The sequence below is a fragment of the Mirounga angustirostris genome, unplaced genomic scaffold (assembly GCF_029215605.1).
Source record: "Mirounga angustirostris isolate CCGP_5_RB_7025 unplaced genomic scaffold, mMirAng1.0.hap1 SCAF_12, whole genome shotgun sequence".
Lineage (NCBI taxonomy): Eukaryota > Metazoa > Chordata > Mammalia > Carnivora > Phocidae > Mirounga > Mirounga angustirostris.
The window spans coordinates 87,497,077-87,512,812 of record NW_026991720.1 but is presented as its reverse complement, the minus strand read 5'-3'; the positions used below and the strand labels follow the sequence as shown (position 1 = coordinate 87,512,812).

Sequence of the window (15,736 nt, the reverse complement as noted above, 5' to 3'; positions counted from 1 at the left end):
CACTCTCTTTCTCAAATAAATAAATAAAATCTTAAAAAAAAAAAATATTAACAGAGTATATACCAATGTGTTTAGGACTGGGAATGTTCCCCAGCTCCCCGAAACCAAATTTTCCTTTGTTCTATTCAACTTATAAGAATTAAAAGCTTGTTTGTATGCTGAGAACCAGTAGCCCACTAGTAAGTAGAAGCAAAACTAGCATAAATCTATGCCTCAACTTCCCAACTATAAATTAAACATTTGCCCAGCTTATACTTAAAGGTTATAAACGGGATTAAAGTCCATGTTTCCTGACTTTCAACCCAATTTTCTTTTTTTTTTTTCTCCTTCAAATATGAGCTGAATTGGCTGGTCTGCATCAAATTTTATTAATACAGAAATCCATCTACCATTATGTACAGGAGTCACAGTGTCCTCTTTTTTTATCTTAAATAAAACAAGTGCATTAAAAAAAAAGTGCATTGCGTGGTGCATCTGCAGACACCTATAGGCAGGGCTATGTGCGGAGGGACTGTCTGGTGAATGCTAAGGTTGCTGTAGCTTTGGGAGCAAATTCTATCTTCACCTACTTTTATTTTTTTTTTCAATTAAATTTTTTTCACCTACTTTTAAATCATATTCTTTTTTTATTTAGATTTTCTTTTTTAAAAAGATTTTATTTCTTTCTTTCAGAGAGAAAGAGAGAGAGTGAACGAGCTCAAGCATGAGCAGGGGGAGGGGCAGAGGGAGAAGCAGACCCCTGCTGAGCAGAGAGCCCAAAGAGGGGCTCGATCCCCAGGATCCCTGGATCATGTCCCGAGCCGAAGGCAGATGCTTAACTGATTGAGTCATCCAGGTGCCACTTTAAATTATATTCTTTTGACATCACCATTTAAATACAGCACAGTACGTTCTTAGTCAAATAATATATTTTTTTAAAGATTCATTTATTCAGTTATTTGAGAGACAGCGAGAGAGCACGGGAGGGGGGAGTGGCAGAGGGAGAAGGAGAAGCAGAGGCTTAACCAACTGAGCCACCCAGGTACCCCAAATGATATTCAGTAAGATGACACACCAATGATTTGCGAGGTTTTTATGACTTTCTTCTTCTGTTTTTTGTTATGAGCACTCCTAATTGCAAAGAAGTTGACCAAGCCACCAAAGGAGGGACAAGGACAAAGTCTATAATCTGTGTCTCTCATTCTACTAAATGGCAGCTCAGTAGGCACCAACTTCCAGGCATCTGAATGGGCAAAGGTGGAAAAGGGAAGGGTTTAACGGAAAGATTAGCGGTACTCTCCAATCCTTTAACAAAGGAGCTAAGTTGTGGGAGCTATGCCTGTCAAGTGCTATGGACTACTTAGAACTTTCCTTCTGAGGCAGACTGTATCAGCAGGCAATGTTAAGGGCAAGCCTAACTCCTAAAGCCACTGCAGTAATGTGGACACCCTTCCTCCTACCACTATTCATTCTAGACTACTTGCCATGGTCAGAAGAACCAAAAACCCTCTGATGAGATAGCTGTTACATGCCTTTCCCCTTCCTGCCCTAATAAATTTCACTTTAAACGTCCCTGAAGACTCCTTGATTTCCAAAGCCTGCCATGCTTAGCTCATTAAAGTAGAATGACAAATGTCCACATTCCTGACATTCCTGCTCCTGTCCTAGGTAGGAAATGGAGGTATTGACCTTTTCCCTCTTCCTTGTCCAGACCAAGATCCAGGAAATAAGTTATCGCTTGTACTCTTCTTCCCAGATCAACTTTTAATGGTAAATTCACCGAAGGTAAAGTACAACTAAGCAATTACCATTTTGACTCTATCATCTCTCCCAGATCATTAGCCCCTCCAAATTCCTGATGCATGATAAGCTGATGCTTCATTAAAATAACAGACAGGCCCCAATCATTCTGAATCCAGTATGAAGGGCAGCACTCCAGTAAATCCACATCAGTCCCTGCACTAAGTAGGGATCAGGAAGTGCTTATCTCCAAATCATCCCATATTTTACAATTTTAGAAAGAAAGATACGTATATAATGATAATCAGTACTTAATACTATGCAAGCATATTGTACAAAAAAGAGAGAGAGAGATTCATCTAAAAGATAACAGGCCAAGGCGCTTCGCTGCAGACCGCGGAGGGCTGAGTTTTGGAGAGATGGCTGGGTAGAGAATGCTAAGGTGTTTCGAGTCTGCTTACTTTTCTCCTCGACGTCCTTCCTTTCGTCAGCACTTTCAGAGCAGCACTAGAAGAACAGGTGCGACGGACACGGTAAGACTAAGGAGATACGGGGAACTCATACAAGATTCGCAGAGGGCATCCACTGGGGCCCCATGAGGCCCCTGGGGCCTCCCTGAGGGGTCAGGGCCATCTGATGCAGGTGGCCCTTGGGACCACCTCTGCCACCTCCCCAGGACGGCTGGAGTTACCGCGCCCAGCTTCCAGGGCCACGTCCCTAGAGAGCTCTGTGTCATGTCACCAGGCTCGCCAGAATTACCGCCTTGGGACCACCTCCCCTGGGAGGTCCGTGCCCCCTCACCAGATTGCAAGGGCTGTCTCCCCCGGGCCTCGGAAATCACGTCCCCAGGCCGCCAGGGCCACCTTACAGACACACTCTCCCTTGGGAGATCTGTGCCGCCTCACTGGGTCACCAGTGTCCCTCCCCCGGGTCACCAGGGCCGCCTCACCGGGGCTGCCGGCGCCTCGCCGATCTCGCCGGCCGGGGGCATCCCGCCTCCGCGCGAGTCCTCGGCTCCATGCGCAGCCAGCGTGGCTTGTAGAGTTCGGCGGCGGCCGGCGGCCACACACCCGCTCAGCCTGGGAGACTGTGGGGCTGCGCGCCACCGCTACTTCCCCTCCGTCTCTCTGGTTTCTTCCTCTCTTCCCAGAGAGGCCCTGCCCACGCAGTCGCCAGCCGTGCGCCGTGGCTCCCCCTGCTGGCAGGAGGCCGGCGCGGCCGCTCAGGAAGTGGGCCTTGGCCAAAGACTCTCCGGACAAAGGAGGTGGGGGGGGCGGTCCTTCTCAACCTCGGAAAAACCTCCACCTCTCTGGGCACTCAGGGGGCCTTTTTTACCTGGAAACTCATGGCTTTTAGTTTGGAGACGTTTTCTTGAACTTTTTGTTGACGACCATTTCTTCCCTAACCCCTGTTGTTGTTTTCTTTCGGAACTCTTATTTTTCAGATTTTGGATTCCCTGGAGTGGTTCTCTAATTTCTTATTTTTTCTTTCTTATTTTTCACTTCTTTGTCCTTTCCCTTTCATTTACTTCTCCTTTCTCAGGATGCTTCTGGAGGTTGTGCTCTACTAAAATGAGGGACTAAACAAAGGAAAAAGAAGACATAGGATATAGGAAACAGAACATACAATGCAGGAGAGAAATGAATTGAGAGTCTCAAACAACAGTCATCACCAGACATGGATTGGTGCAGGTCCAGAAGGCTCCAGGAGAGACTCCTTAAGACAGATGAAACTGATAGAACTCCTCACCTATCTAAATCTTGGGAGGCAGAGATTGAAAAAATCATTAAAAAGTTTGGACTGGGCTTAGTGATGAGTACTAAATCAAAATAAGATAATTGTTAACTGCAGGAAAAACAAAAGGCTGAACAAGAAAAGAGAAATAATCATAGTATACTACTTCACCAAAGATGTAAGTAATGTTCACCTAGTCATAATGAAGTAAACACAAACCTATTTAAAAAGGACAGTATAACTAGATTGAGCAGATAAAGAGATGAGAAGTGTGGTGGAGGTGCGAGAAGGGATGGGGAAAGGAAGAAGAGCTAAATACTCATCTTGCACTTAGTGAAGTCAATAGATAATGCTTAAAAGTGAAAAACTGAGAAATAACTATGTAAACATTTTATTTAGAGAAATGAAGGTAAATAACCAGTTAAAAGAGGCGAAATGGGGACACCTGGGTGGCTCAGTCTGTTAAGTGTCTGACTCTTGATTTTGGCTCAGGGTTGTGGGATTGAGCCCCACCTCAGGCTCCACACTCAGTGGGGAGCCTGCCTGGGATTCTCTCTCTCCTTCTCCCTCTGCCCCTCCCCCTCTAAAATAAATAAATAAATCTTTTTTAAAAAAAAAGTGAAATGACTGCCTTTGAGGAGGGGAAAATTGGTAAGACAGGGTTGGGGGTGCAGTCTTTGCTCTTTCATTGCAACTTACAAGATTTCTATCGAATTATTTGACTCTAAATCACAGACATGCATAACTCTGATAAAAATAAAAACATTAAAGGAAAAAAAAAGATTGCTCTAAACCCAAATGTTTGCTTCTGAAGAATTCACTTTCTGGTAAGGGAAATAGAAATGAAAATAAAAAATTTAAGATTGAAAGCAGTAGGTTCAACAACAGAAATGTTTGCAATGACTGAGGGAGCACAGAAAACAATTGACTACCATCTGGGGAGTGGAGAGAGGCAGTCTAAGATGGACAGAATACGAGGCAATAATAAGGATGAAACGAGATACATTGTGTATGTTAGGCACTTAGCAATGCATAGTGCTGGTGTGGGTTAAAAGCAGGATCCCGAATATTATACCTAACATACATGTTAGGATGTAATTTGAAAGTCAAGGAGAGGGGCGCCTGGGTGGCTCAGTCATTAAGCTTCTGCCTTCGGCTCAGGTCATGATCCCAGGGTCCTGGGATCAAGCCCCGCATCAGGCTCCCTGCTCTGCAGGAAACCTGCTTCTCCCTCTCCCACTCCCCCTGCTTGTGTTCCCTCTCTCGCTGTCTCTCTCTCTCTGTCAAAAAATAAATAAAATCTTGGGGCGCCTGGGTGGCTCAGTCGTTAAGCGTCTGCCTTCGGCTCAGGTCATGGTCCCAGGGTCCTGGGATCGAGCCCCGCATCGGGCTCCCTGCTCCGCGGGAAGCCTGCTTCTCCCTCTCCCACTCCCCCTGCTTGTATCTCCTCTCTCGCTGTGTCTCTCTCTGTCAAATAAATAAATAAAATCTTAAAAAATAAATAAATAAATAAATAAATAACATCTTAAAAAAAAAAAATTGAAAGCAAGGTCTCCAATAGCTATTGGAACACCCATGTTCATAGCAGCATTATTCACAATAACCAGAAGGTGGAAGCAATGCAAGTGATGAGAGGTGACAAAATGTGGTTATATAAATATGTAATGGGATATTATTCAGCCTTAAAAAGGAAGGAAATTCTGACACATGTTACAACATGGATGAACAGTAAGGAAATAAGGCAATCACAAAGGAACATATACTGTACGATTCCACTTACGTGAGTTACCTACATTGTAAAATTCACCCAGACAAAAAGTAGAATGGTGCTTGCCAGGGGTAGGAGGACGGGAGACTGGGGAGTTTGTTATTTACTGCGTAGAGAGTTTCAGCTTCGCAAGATGAAAGGAGATCTGGAGATGGATGGAGGTGATGGTTACACAACAGTGTGAATGTACTTAATGCCGCTGAACTTAAACTGAACATTGAATTGTAAACTTTTACCATGGTTAAAATGGTAAATTTTATGTTGTATTTTACCACAGTTAAAAAAAAAGCCCCAGAAATCTAACAGAAATAGGACTTGAAATAACACAGCTTTTTCACTAAGGATTGAAATTTGGCAAAATATTAAATGCGCAAAAGCTATTAGAGGCCTGGATTTGGTTGCAAAACGTGTGCTACTTGAAGAGCGTGGAAGGAGTAATGGGTTTGATTTTGATTCACACAGAAGCACAAACTTGCTAATGATCAGTTTTCCTGAAGCAGATCCTATTGGGGAGCCGTCAAGCAGGAGGGGTAAATCGAAGAAGTGGGAAAATGGTTCTCTTGGATTCTCTGCACTTTGAAGGAATTGTATATAGAACAATATAGTCCCTAAAGTTATTCTTTTTTTTTTTTAAGATTTTATTTATTTGAGAGAGAGAGAATGAGAGAGAGCACATGAGAGGGGGGAGGGTCGGAGGGAGAAGCAGACTCCCCGCCGAGTAGGGAGCCCGATGCGGGACTCGATCCCGGGACTCCAGGATCATGACCTGAGCCGAAGGCAGTCGCTTAACCAACTGAGCCACCCAGGCGCCCTAAAGTTATTCTTTTAAGTTAGCTGCGTGTGGAGAGCAACACAAAAGGGCCTTACTATGTAGAAGAAACCTTTATTAAAATACAGCAAACATTTGTACGGCCATCGCCACTTTAGAAGTCCTAAAGATTGTCTAAAGGACTCTCTGATGCACGATGAAATCACTGTTTGCCCGGGTGAAGGCTCAGGCGAATGAGCCGCAGGGGTCTCCCCAACCCGCAGCGGACCATGCCGCAGGTTACCAGCGAAATTCCTCTCCGCGAGGCCGCTGGGACCCTGGGCGGCGGAGAGGGGGCGGGGCCTCGCCGCTCGGGGCTGGCGCGGGGGCGGGGCCGTCGGCGGAGGCCGGGCTCCGCCCCGGGGGTGGGGCGGATCAGCGGCGGCGCGTCGCTGCGCGGCACGTGTGAGAGCTCGGCCGCCGGGGAGTCCACCCGCGCGCCCCGTACCCCGGGGGCTGAAGGTGCTGACCGCGCTGCCTATGCCTGGGCGCCCTCGCAGCTGGCTCTTCCGAGTGGCCTTCGCCGCCGCCGCCCTCCTGCGCCCGGAGCAGCGCGTCCGCGCCCTCGCTGCCCGGCCCGTGCCGCGCCCGCGCTCTCAGGCCCCGGGTAAGTGCGCGGCCTCGCCGCAACCCCGGGCTCCGCGGCCAGCCGGCGGCCCGGCCCCAGGGCCCCACCCCGAAGGGCAGTGCGGACGGGGAAGGCGTCCGGGCCGCGGCCTGAACCCGTGGCGCGCCCGCGGCGCCTCCATTACGGACCGTGCCCGCGGGAGCGCGGCTGGAGCCCGGCGGTCCTGCTCCCGCGGTGCCAGCCCCGCCCCCCCATCCCGGGGCCTGTCGGCAGGGGGCGCCGCGCCCTCCCGCCTCCCCGCCTCCCCGCCTCCCCGCCTCCCCGCTCCCCGCGCCGCTGGCTGCCCGCCGATCCAGGCCCCCCTCCTCCCTTTCTTCGTCCCGGCGCTCCCTAAATTCTCGCTGGGGAGAAAACCGGCCTCTGTCCCGGACCCCTTATAGCTCCGGTGTTTCGCCGGGCTGGTCTTCTGCCCGGTAAAGCCCACGTGCTTTCTTCCTCGTTTTCATCCATCACTACTTAACTGCGAGCCTACTGCACGCCTGGGAGGCACTCAGCTGACTGCTTGTTTTGTACACTTTTCCCAGAGTAGGAGCGAACAGGTTGGGGCCGAGGAGTGTTTTTCTCTAGCCCTCCGCCGGGTCCGTGTTTAATGAGTGGATGTTGGAGGTGCTGCTGTCCTTTGAAAACTCATCCGCACTGAGTCCTTACCGCCAGCCCTGCACTGAGAGGTCTAGAAGGACATCCTTGTTGCCTGGGTTATTAGCGCCTGCCAGGAAGTAGGGTTTGGGGAATTTCGTTTGTCAAATATTTGATCGCGCTGTCAGACCACTTTTTTTTTTTCATTCCGACAATACAGAATTACGAAGGGCTTTTGTTTCAAGTCTCCAATCTGATCTGTGAAAACAGGCATGCCCCATTGGTTTGGGGATGCCTTGACAATTGAGGGATCTGTCAAAAAGCAACCAGTACACTCACACTGAAAGGGGACGGATAGGCAGTGATTTTGTTCAGTCATTAGGCAAGTAGCCAACAGTCTGTATATATTAATTTAACAACTTTTGTTTTTTGTGTGTTTTGTTCTTTAAATATTTTATTAATTTGACAGAGAGAGAGCACAAGCAGGGGGAGCAGCAGGCTGAGGGAGAAGAAGCAGGCTCCCCGCTGAGCAGGGAGCCCAATGCAGGGCTCCATCCCAGGACTCTGGGATCATGACCTGAGCGGAAGGCAGACGCTTAACTGACGGAGCCACCCAGGCACCCCTAACAACTCCTTTTGCACATAACTTTTGGTAGAAGCTGGGATGATACAGGCATTAATAAAACATAGCTTTTGCCCCCAAGTAGGAGACAAATTACAGTCCAGCTGATCTGTTGACTAAGTTTGCTCCTGACTCGGGTCCTTTACCTGTGCTGGTCCCACTGCCTGGACTCTCCCCACACACATCTTTTCATGTCTAGTTCTTCCTTCAAGTCGTGGTTCACAGGACACCTCCTTAGAGATGCTTCACTAAAGAGCACCCCTCTTCCTCTTCTTCCCTTTACTCTGCTTTATTTGTAGCTCTTATGCATGCATGTTTCTGAGATTATTATTTTATTCACTGATATATCTTTAAATATATGTAAACTTAATGAGGGCAAGAAATTGTCCCTTTTTCCCCAGTGCCTAGAATAGTGCCAGACTCATAAGGGGTGCACAGATATTTGTGGAATTAATGAATCTAATGGACTTAATGATTTTGCATATTAGAGTGTAGTGTGTGCTCTGCCCTAAGGAAAGGGCTGTTTATTGTGAGCTAAAGGGATTATTGACAATTTGCAGAGGATGGATGCATTTAAAAAGTGGATGTTGTATTCTGAACATAGGATTAAGACTGATAATGGCCTTTTTAAGATGTTCATTTTGCAAGAAATATGTTAAGGGACTATCAGTGTTGTATTACAGTTTTGAGAATGCTAAACATTTTTGTTGTGGGTATAAAGGGAAGCTTATTGGTGAATCTAATCTTAATGAAAAAGACTTTAAAATACTGTTAAAATTGTAATATTCCTTATCTCATTTGGGTCATTTGGAGTATAAAAGACACAAAACCCCATTTTTTAGTACTCCCTTCAAAAAATTGTGTAGGACTTTGAAGTTCATCGGAAAGTAGCAGTAGATTCTTTCTCTTCTTGGTTCCAGAATCAAGCTTTTGGTCTAGATTACTTGACTGTGATTACTATTCTGGATCGCGTATTTGTGCAGCATAACAGTTCTTTAAAAACATTTTTTTTTAAATACCATTTAAAAAACTCATGAAGCTGTACCGTCCACCCTTCCTCCCCTTTTTAAAAAGCCATTCATTTTTTACAGCTGTGAGGTACAGTGCTTGAATATGTATATTTGGATTTTCCTGAATGCAAAACTGATTTCCTTAGGAAAATCATACTTGGGCAGTCAGGGTGGTTTTATCTTTCTGATTGAATTCTTCCCAGCCTCTTCCGTGTTCACAAGATCTGCTCCCTCCCTCCCCCCATTTTAAAAATTATAGTGCATTTTATTCTTTTTTAACTTTTTTTTTTTTTAATTTTATTATGTTAGTCACCATACAATACATCATTGGTTTTTGATGTGGTGATCCATGACCCGTTGTTTTCATATAACACCCAGTGCTCCATGCAGTACGAGAGATGAACCATGAGAGACTATGGACTCCGAGAAATAAACAGGGTTTTAGAGGGGAGGGGGGAGGGGGGATGGGTTAGCCCGGTGATGGGTATATTGCATTTTAGTCTTCCCTTCTATATAGTTCTTGTTCATGAAAACGATACTAATTTGAGTTCTCTCTCTCCTAGTCCAGAAGTTTGCACAGCTGTTCTAGTTAAATATGTTTTCGTCTTTGAGGCCCACTGAAAGAACTTGGCAAAATATATACTACCAGATTTATAGTCATTGGTGCTATGTATACTTTAATAATTAATGTCTGTGATAGGGCCATTGGCTAAACCAAATGAAAACTATAATTTAATTTGAAACACAAAAGTGAGATTAGTTAATGAGCTCATCTTTACAGTTAAATATAACAAGAAAAAGAGATTAGGCAAGTGTCCACAAGTATCAAGAAAAAGACTGCCAAAAAATATTAAAGGCCTGTTTATTTGGTGTGTTGGCAGTGCTGTGAGGGTCTCTTAAAATTAAATGGTATTTGAATGAGGAAACCATGCTTAATCATTAGCCCAGAGAACAAAAGAAGCATAAGAAGCTTTGTTTTTTCCCCAGACTCAGCAATACAGTTCTGCTGTGAAAACCATCCATAATAAATATTAATGACCAACAGTTGAATAGGAACAGCTATTACAGACCTCTGAGCAAGTCATCATTTTTCAGCTTTACAGAGAAAGAAACCTCAGCCTAGAGAGGGCAAGTAACCCACGGAGTGAACAGCAGAACCTAGATTGGGTTGAAACCAGTGGGTGTTACTATTATATGCATGATCTGCCTATATTCTCATTCCAGGGATGGTAGGCATGACAGTGCTGTTCTAAACCTTCTAGAATTGTATTCATGAAATCACTGATGTGGGCAGAGGGGAGAGCAAGGAGTTGAGGTGATGACCATATTCTGACTTCAGTTAAGAAGTGTAATGTGAACACGCACAAAAGATGAGTGTTGATGGTGGGAAATGAGGAGATCAGTTTAGGACATGTTGAATTTGAGCATTTGGTTCAGCTCTTTGGAGCTGTGTAAGCTGGAGCCAGATGCGGAATCTCTGGGGATGCTCATGTCCCTCTCTGAGCCATAGGGCGGAGGAGAGGCTTGAATGAGCTCCCTGTGCACTTCTGCCGCTGCTTAGCTGCCATCGCTGGTTGCAGGACGTTGGAGATGGGTCTTGGCTGGGAAAATTGGATAGTGAGCAGGGAACAAGACTGGGGTAGGAAGCTAGAGATCCCTACATTTAAGTGGCCCCAGAGAAGGAAGGGAAGAGAGCAGCTTGAGAGGCAGGAGAAAGGCAAGGAGGAGAAGCAGAGTTTCAAGGAAGCGAAGCGATGAGCCATGTCTCGGGTAAAGGTGTCGGTTAAAGCCAGGATGGAGGGGCTGTGGTTTTGGCACAAGGAAGCCATCGCTGAACTTTAAAGAAACAATTTGAGGCAGAAGCCAGATCTTCCCCCGAATGTTAGCTCCATACCAGCGGGGCATGTGTTTGATTTGCCACAATGTCTTTTCGCAGTGCCTGGAAGAATGCCGGGTGCTGGGTGCACGGTGAATGTTTGTTGAGGGGGTCAAGTGCGGTGCTGAGGAGTGAGTGAGTTAAAGTGACTATGGATTCTTTTAAGAGGGTTGCCATATTTAGGGAAATGGTTATAGTAAGTGGTCTTGTGAAGATGCCGGAAAGAGGTGTGTCTGTCAGAGGATCCCCATTTTCTTTGTGGATGGCCAGCAGGACTGGGAGAAGCCTGCCCTGACCCGGGATGGCTGTTGTAAGAGAGGAATCTCCTGACCGGGTGTGATTTTCTCCAGCAGCAACCAGGAGCACAGACACAGACAGCAGGGTTGGTACTTGGTTGGAGGCTAGCAAGGATCATGGAGCCACACCAGTGAGCCAGAGTGTTGAGCGGTGGTGCACAGATGCTGAGGTTTGGGGCACTTGAAGAAGCAAGGGTGGGAGAGATGGTTTTTTGGGACATGTTTGAAGAACAGGTGACGGCAGAGGGAGGAACAGAAGAATGGAAAAAATCAGTGGTTTGATTGGAACAGAATAGTTTGCGTATCTCTTTATACTTTATAGGTTTGAAACTTTTTTTTTTAAATATTTTATTTATTTGACAGAGAGAGACACAGCGAGAGAGGGAACACAAGCAGGGGGAGTGGGAGAGGGAGAAGCAGGCTTCCTGACGAGCAGGGAGCCCGATGTGGGGCTGGATCCCAGGACCCTGAGATCATGACCTGAGCCGAAGGCAGACGCTTAACGACTGAGCCACCCAGGCGCCCCTGAAATTTTTTATAATAAAAATAAAAGCTCAAAGAAGAAGGTGTGATGTTCCCATCACTCAGTTTCAGTAATTACCTACTTGGTTTTAAATCTATACCTGCTCCACTTCCATTCACCACTGGTAAATTATTCTGAAGCAAATTCCAGACTTCATAATTTTTCAACCATAAATATTTTAGTTTGTATCTCTAAAACATAAGGAGTCTATTTTTAACTGTAACCACAGTAACATAATCACACCTTCAAAAGTTGACAATACTGGGGCGCCTGGGTGGCTCAGTCGAAGTGTCCAACTCTTGTCCGACTCTTGATTTCGGCTCAGTCATGATTTCAGGGTCGTGGGTTAGAGCCCTATGTCGGGCTCCACTTGGGCGAGGAGCCTGCTTGAGAATCTCCCTCTCCCTCTGCACACTCTCGCACGCTCATGCTCTCACTCTTAAAAAAAAAAAAAATTGACAGTACTACCTTAATGTCATCAAATATCCCCAGTATTTCTGCATCCCTGATTGTCCCAGTTTTTTAAACAGTTGACTTGTTTAAAGAAAGATCCACTCATTACATTTCTTTATAAGTTTGTCTGTAAGCTCCCCTCCCTCTTTTTCCCCTTCTTGTTTATTAGTGAAGGAATTGTCTTTGTCCTTGTAGAGTTTCCCACATTCAGAATTTTGCTGGTTCCTTCCCTGTGGTGGTGTTTAAAACCTTCTGTCCCTGTATGGCATCTAACCTACCAATTAGACATCGAGTTCCAGTCAGTAAGAATACTTCACAGAGGGGCATCTGGGTGGTTCAGTCATTAAGCATCTGCCTTTGGCCCGGGGTCCTGGGATCGAGCCCCACGGTCTGGCTCCCTGCTCAGTGGGAAGCCTGCTTCTCCCTCTCCCACTCTCCCTGCTTGTGTTCCCTCTCTAGCTCGCTCTCTCTCTGTCAAATAAATAAGAATAAAAAAAAAAATACTTCACAGATAATAGCATGTGCTTTCAGGGGCATGCAGTGTGTCTGGTTGTCTGTTTGTTGTGATGTTAGTGGCCATTCATGGTGGTTGGTTGTCCAGGTCCACTGTTTCCTTAGTAGTTTGCTTTTTGGTGTGACTTTGATCTCTGTAGGTGGGGAACAGTTTCAGCACCTGTTCCAAGAAGTCTACAAAGTAGCTGGAGAGAGCTCATGAGCAGTCAGGCAGAAAACAGGCACCCATGGGGGCAGGGCCTGAGTTCTCCGAGGCCTGTGGGAGATCATGGTACCGATTGGATCTCTAGATGGTGGGCAGTGCCAACGCAGGATGGCGCAGACATTTCTGCAGAGGAAATCATTGGTGTTCCCACCAAGGCTTATGACTGTCAGTTGTGGAGAAGGAGCTCGATGAATCCTCTGCATTCTGGGAAGGAGGGAGACATCCTGCTGACTTAAAGTCCCTGAGCCAGGCTGCTGAAGTGGCTGTTACTGGTTGTGCTTCCTCCCTGCTGAGAGCTCAGGCCTGGGAAGGTATGGGGATTTCCTGGTGGAGCCTGGCATGCCAGCTAGGATAGAAGTATCGTCACTGGGAAGCCGTTGCAGGTTGGGGGTAGGAATATGGGTCCCACAGGGTAGTGCCTGGCTTCCGGATGTTCCGAGGTGCCTTCGACACCACAGTACCATGAGTACCATGACAGTACCATTGTCTTCTCCCACCACCTGCTTCTCTGCCCAGGGTTTCCGTGCCAGGAGGGGCTCCCCCTGTCCCCTCAGGTCCCCAAGGCAGCAAACCTGAGTCATCCTCGAGTGTTTCCTCTTGCTGCCCACATTTGTCATTCAGTCCTGTTCCTACCACCTCCTAAATGCCCCTGAATCCAAACTTCCTTTCTGTCGCCCTTGCCTCAGCTTTAGATCATGTTGTGCTCATTTCTTGGCTCAATTTCGGCCCTACCCTCTTTTTTTTTTTACGTTTATTTTTTTAGTAATGTCTACACCCAACGTGGGGCTCAAACGCACAAACCGGAGATCAAGAGTTGCACGCTTTTCTGACTGAGCCAGTCAGGTGTCCCTTGGCTGTAGCCTCCACCTAGTCTTCCAGCTAACCCCAGTTTCTCTTTAAAGAGGTGCCATGAAATCTTTCGAACTCACAGGTCCGGCGGTGGTTTGGTTTTCAAGATGGAATTCCCTGCATTCTGCCTGCTGTAGTATCTGCTCACCCCCTAGCTTTAGCTTCAGACTCTCATTGTGTGTTTCCCCCTCCATGGTGTGTGATGAGCTCCTTGGGCCTCTTCCAGTGCTCCTTGCTCTCCCATGCCTCCGTGTCTCTGCCCCTGCTACCACCCCTACCCCCCACCCCCGCAAACAGCCTCCTCCCCACTTTCTGTGACCTTACCCGGTCCTCAAGACTTGGCTCAGGTGTTCATTTCTGGTCTTCCATTAGGAAAGGGGTCTTCTCGGGCGCCTGGGTGGCTCAGTTGGTTGGGCGACTGCCTTCGGCTCAGGTCATGATCCTGGAGTCCCGGGATCGAGTCCCACATCGGGCTCCCTGCTCGGCAGGGAGTCTGCTTCTCCCTCTGACCCTCCTCCCTCTCATGCTCTCTGTCTCTCATTCTCTCTCTCGCAAATAAATAAAAAATAAATAAATAAAATCTTTAAAAAAAAAAAAAAAGGAAAAGGGTCTTCTCTGACAGCCTCACCACCAGCGCCCTCTGAAATCTTGTGTGTTCCCGTAGTCCCCAAGTGACCCCCTGTGCCCTTGGTGTCTCCCTCACTGGCCTGTAGGCCCTGTGAGGGCAGCTTTGGTGACAGAACTTGAGCATGAAATAGCATCAGCATTTCATGAGCCAATACTCTTTTTTTATTATACTTTGCTTAGAACAAATAAGGAGTAAATGCTTTCTTATTTGAAATAGAGGTAATTTTGTATAACTAGCTATGGTCAACGTCTGTTCCAGTTTCTTAGTTTCTTCCATTTTCTTTATTTAAATTTTTGTCTTTGAAAGGAAATTTATTTTATTGGCATCTTTCTGTACCTCTTCTCCCATTTTTTTTTTTGTAGTCACCATTATCCTTTTTTCTTTCATTTTGTGCATGTATTTGTCTTTTTCTTTACTTTTCTTTCCATTCTAGATTTTTGACAATGAGGCAAGATCAAATTTTTTAAAAAATATTTATTTATTTACATAATCTCTACACCCAACTTGGGGCTCAAACTCATGACTGTCAAGATCAAGAGTCGCACGCTCCTCCGAGTCAGCCAGGCGCCCCGCAAATGTGGATTCTTAAACTTTAGTTCATTGTTATTATTATTCTGCTGTAGATGCTTCTATAGTTAGGTTTCTTGTTAACTAGGCCTTGGAGAACCTTAGAATATTAATTTTCTGCTCATTTATGTTCTTTATGAGTTTGCTTACTAAGTTCATAGCATGTTAATTATATCATCTCCCTATAGAATTAGCATAGGAAAACTTTTATCCTTATTTCACCAAGAGCATCAAGTAAGATCAAATTAGATAAATGTATTTATTTTGATTGCCACATGTTACCCCTCCGGCAAGCTGCTCAGTACTGGGAAGTATGTATGGCTTCTTAGACTTGCCCTCATTACATTGTGTGTGGGCTGGTTAAATGATAATCTGTGTTGTTTAAACTGTGGCAAAATACACAGAACATGTAACATTATTCTTTTTTTTTGGTAAGACTTTTATTTTATTGAGAGAGAGCATGAGCGGGGGGAGGGGCAGAGGGAGAAGCAGACTCCGCCCTGAGCAGGGAGCCCTGAGCAGGGCTTGATCCCAGGATGTTGGGATCATGACCTGAGCGGAAGGCAGACGCTTAACCCAGGTGCCCCCATCTTACCCATTTTTAAGCATATAGTTCAGTAGTGTTGCGTGCATTTGCACTCTTGTGCAACCAGTATGCAGAACTCTTTCTAATCTTGCAAAACTGAAACTCTATACCCAATAAACAATGCTGCATCCCCCTTGCTTTTTTTTAATATGGTATGAGTATGCGTTCATGTAAGTGTATTTATGCACTCTTTTTTTTTTTTTTAAGATTTTATTTATTTATCAGAGAGACAGAGGCAGGCAGAGGGAGAAGCAGGCCCCCTGCTGAGCAAGGAGCCCGATGCGGGACTCGATCCCAGGACCCTGGGATCATGACCCGAGCTGAAGGCAGACGCTCAACTGACTGAGCCACCCAGGCACCCTGCACTATTTTTAT

At 46.2% G+C, this 15,736-nt stretch overlaps 2 protein-coding genes across 5 annotated transcripts in view; one reads left to right on the top strand and one right to left on the bottom strand.

Annotated features, from left to right (window-relative positions):
* Positions 1-2,845, bottom strand: part of RINT1 (RAD50 interactor 1) — a 32,976-nt gene extending 30,131 nt beyond the window's left edge. For 2 of the 3 annotated variants that reach the window (XM_045864866.3, XM_045864867.3), the window contains exons 1-2: positions 2,669-2,845; positions 2,181-2,226 (exon numbers count right to left, since the gene is read on the bottom strand). In XM_045864866.3, the coding sequence (XP_045720822.1) occupies positions 2,181-2,226; positions 2,669-2,710 (88 nt within the window). In that variant the 5' untranslated portion in view covers positions 2,711-2,845. The remainder of the gene's footprint in view (positions 1-2,180; positions 2,227-2,668) is intronic. The other variant, XM_045864868.3, reaches the window with a different exon arrangement.
* A 3,552-nt stretch (positions 2,846-6,397) lies between these two features.
* PUS7 (pseudouridine synthase 7) overlaps positions 6,398-15,736 on the top strand; it is a 55,109-nt gene continuing 45,770 nt past the window's right edge. Inside the window, exon 1 of one of the 2 annotated variants that reach the window (XM_064575404.1) lies at positions 6,398-6,636. In XM_064575404.1, coding sequence (XP_064431474.1) covers positions 6,510-6,636 — 127 coding nt within the window. In that variant the 5' untranslated portion in view covers positions 6,398-6,509. The remainder of the gene's footprint in view (positions 6,637-15,736) is intronic. The other variant, XM_045864865.2, reaches the window with a different exon arrangement.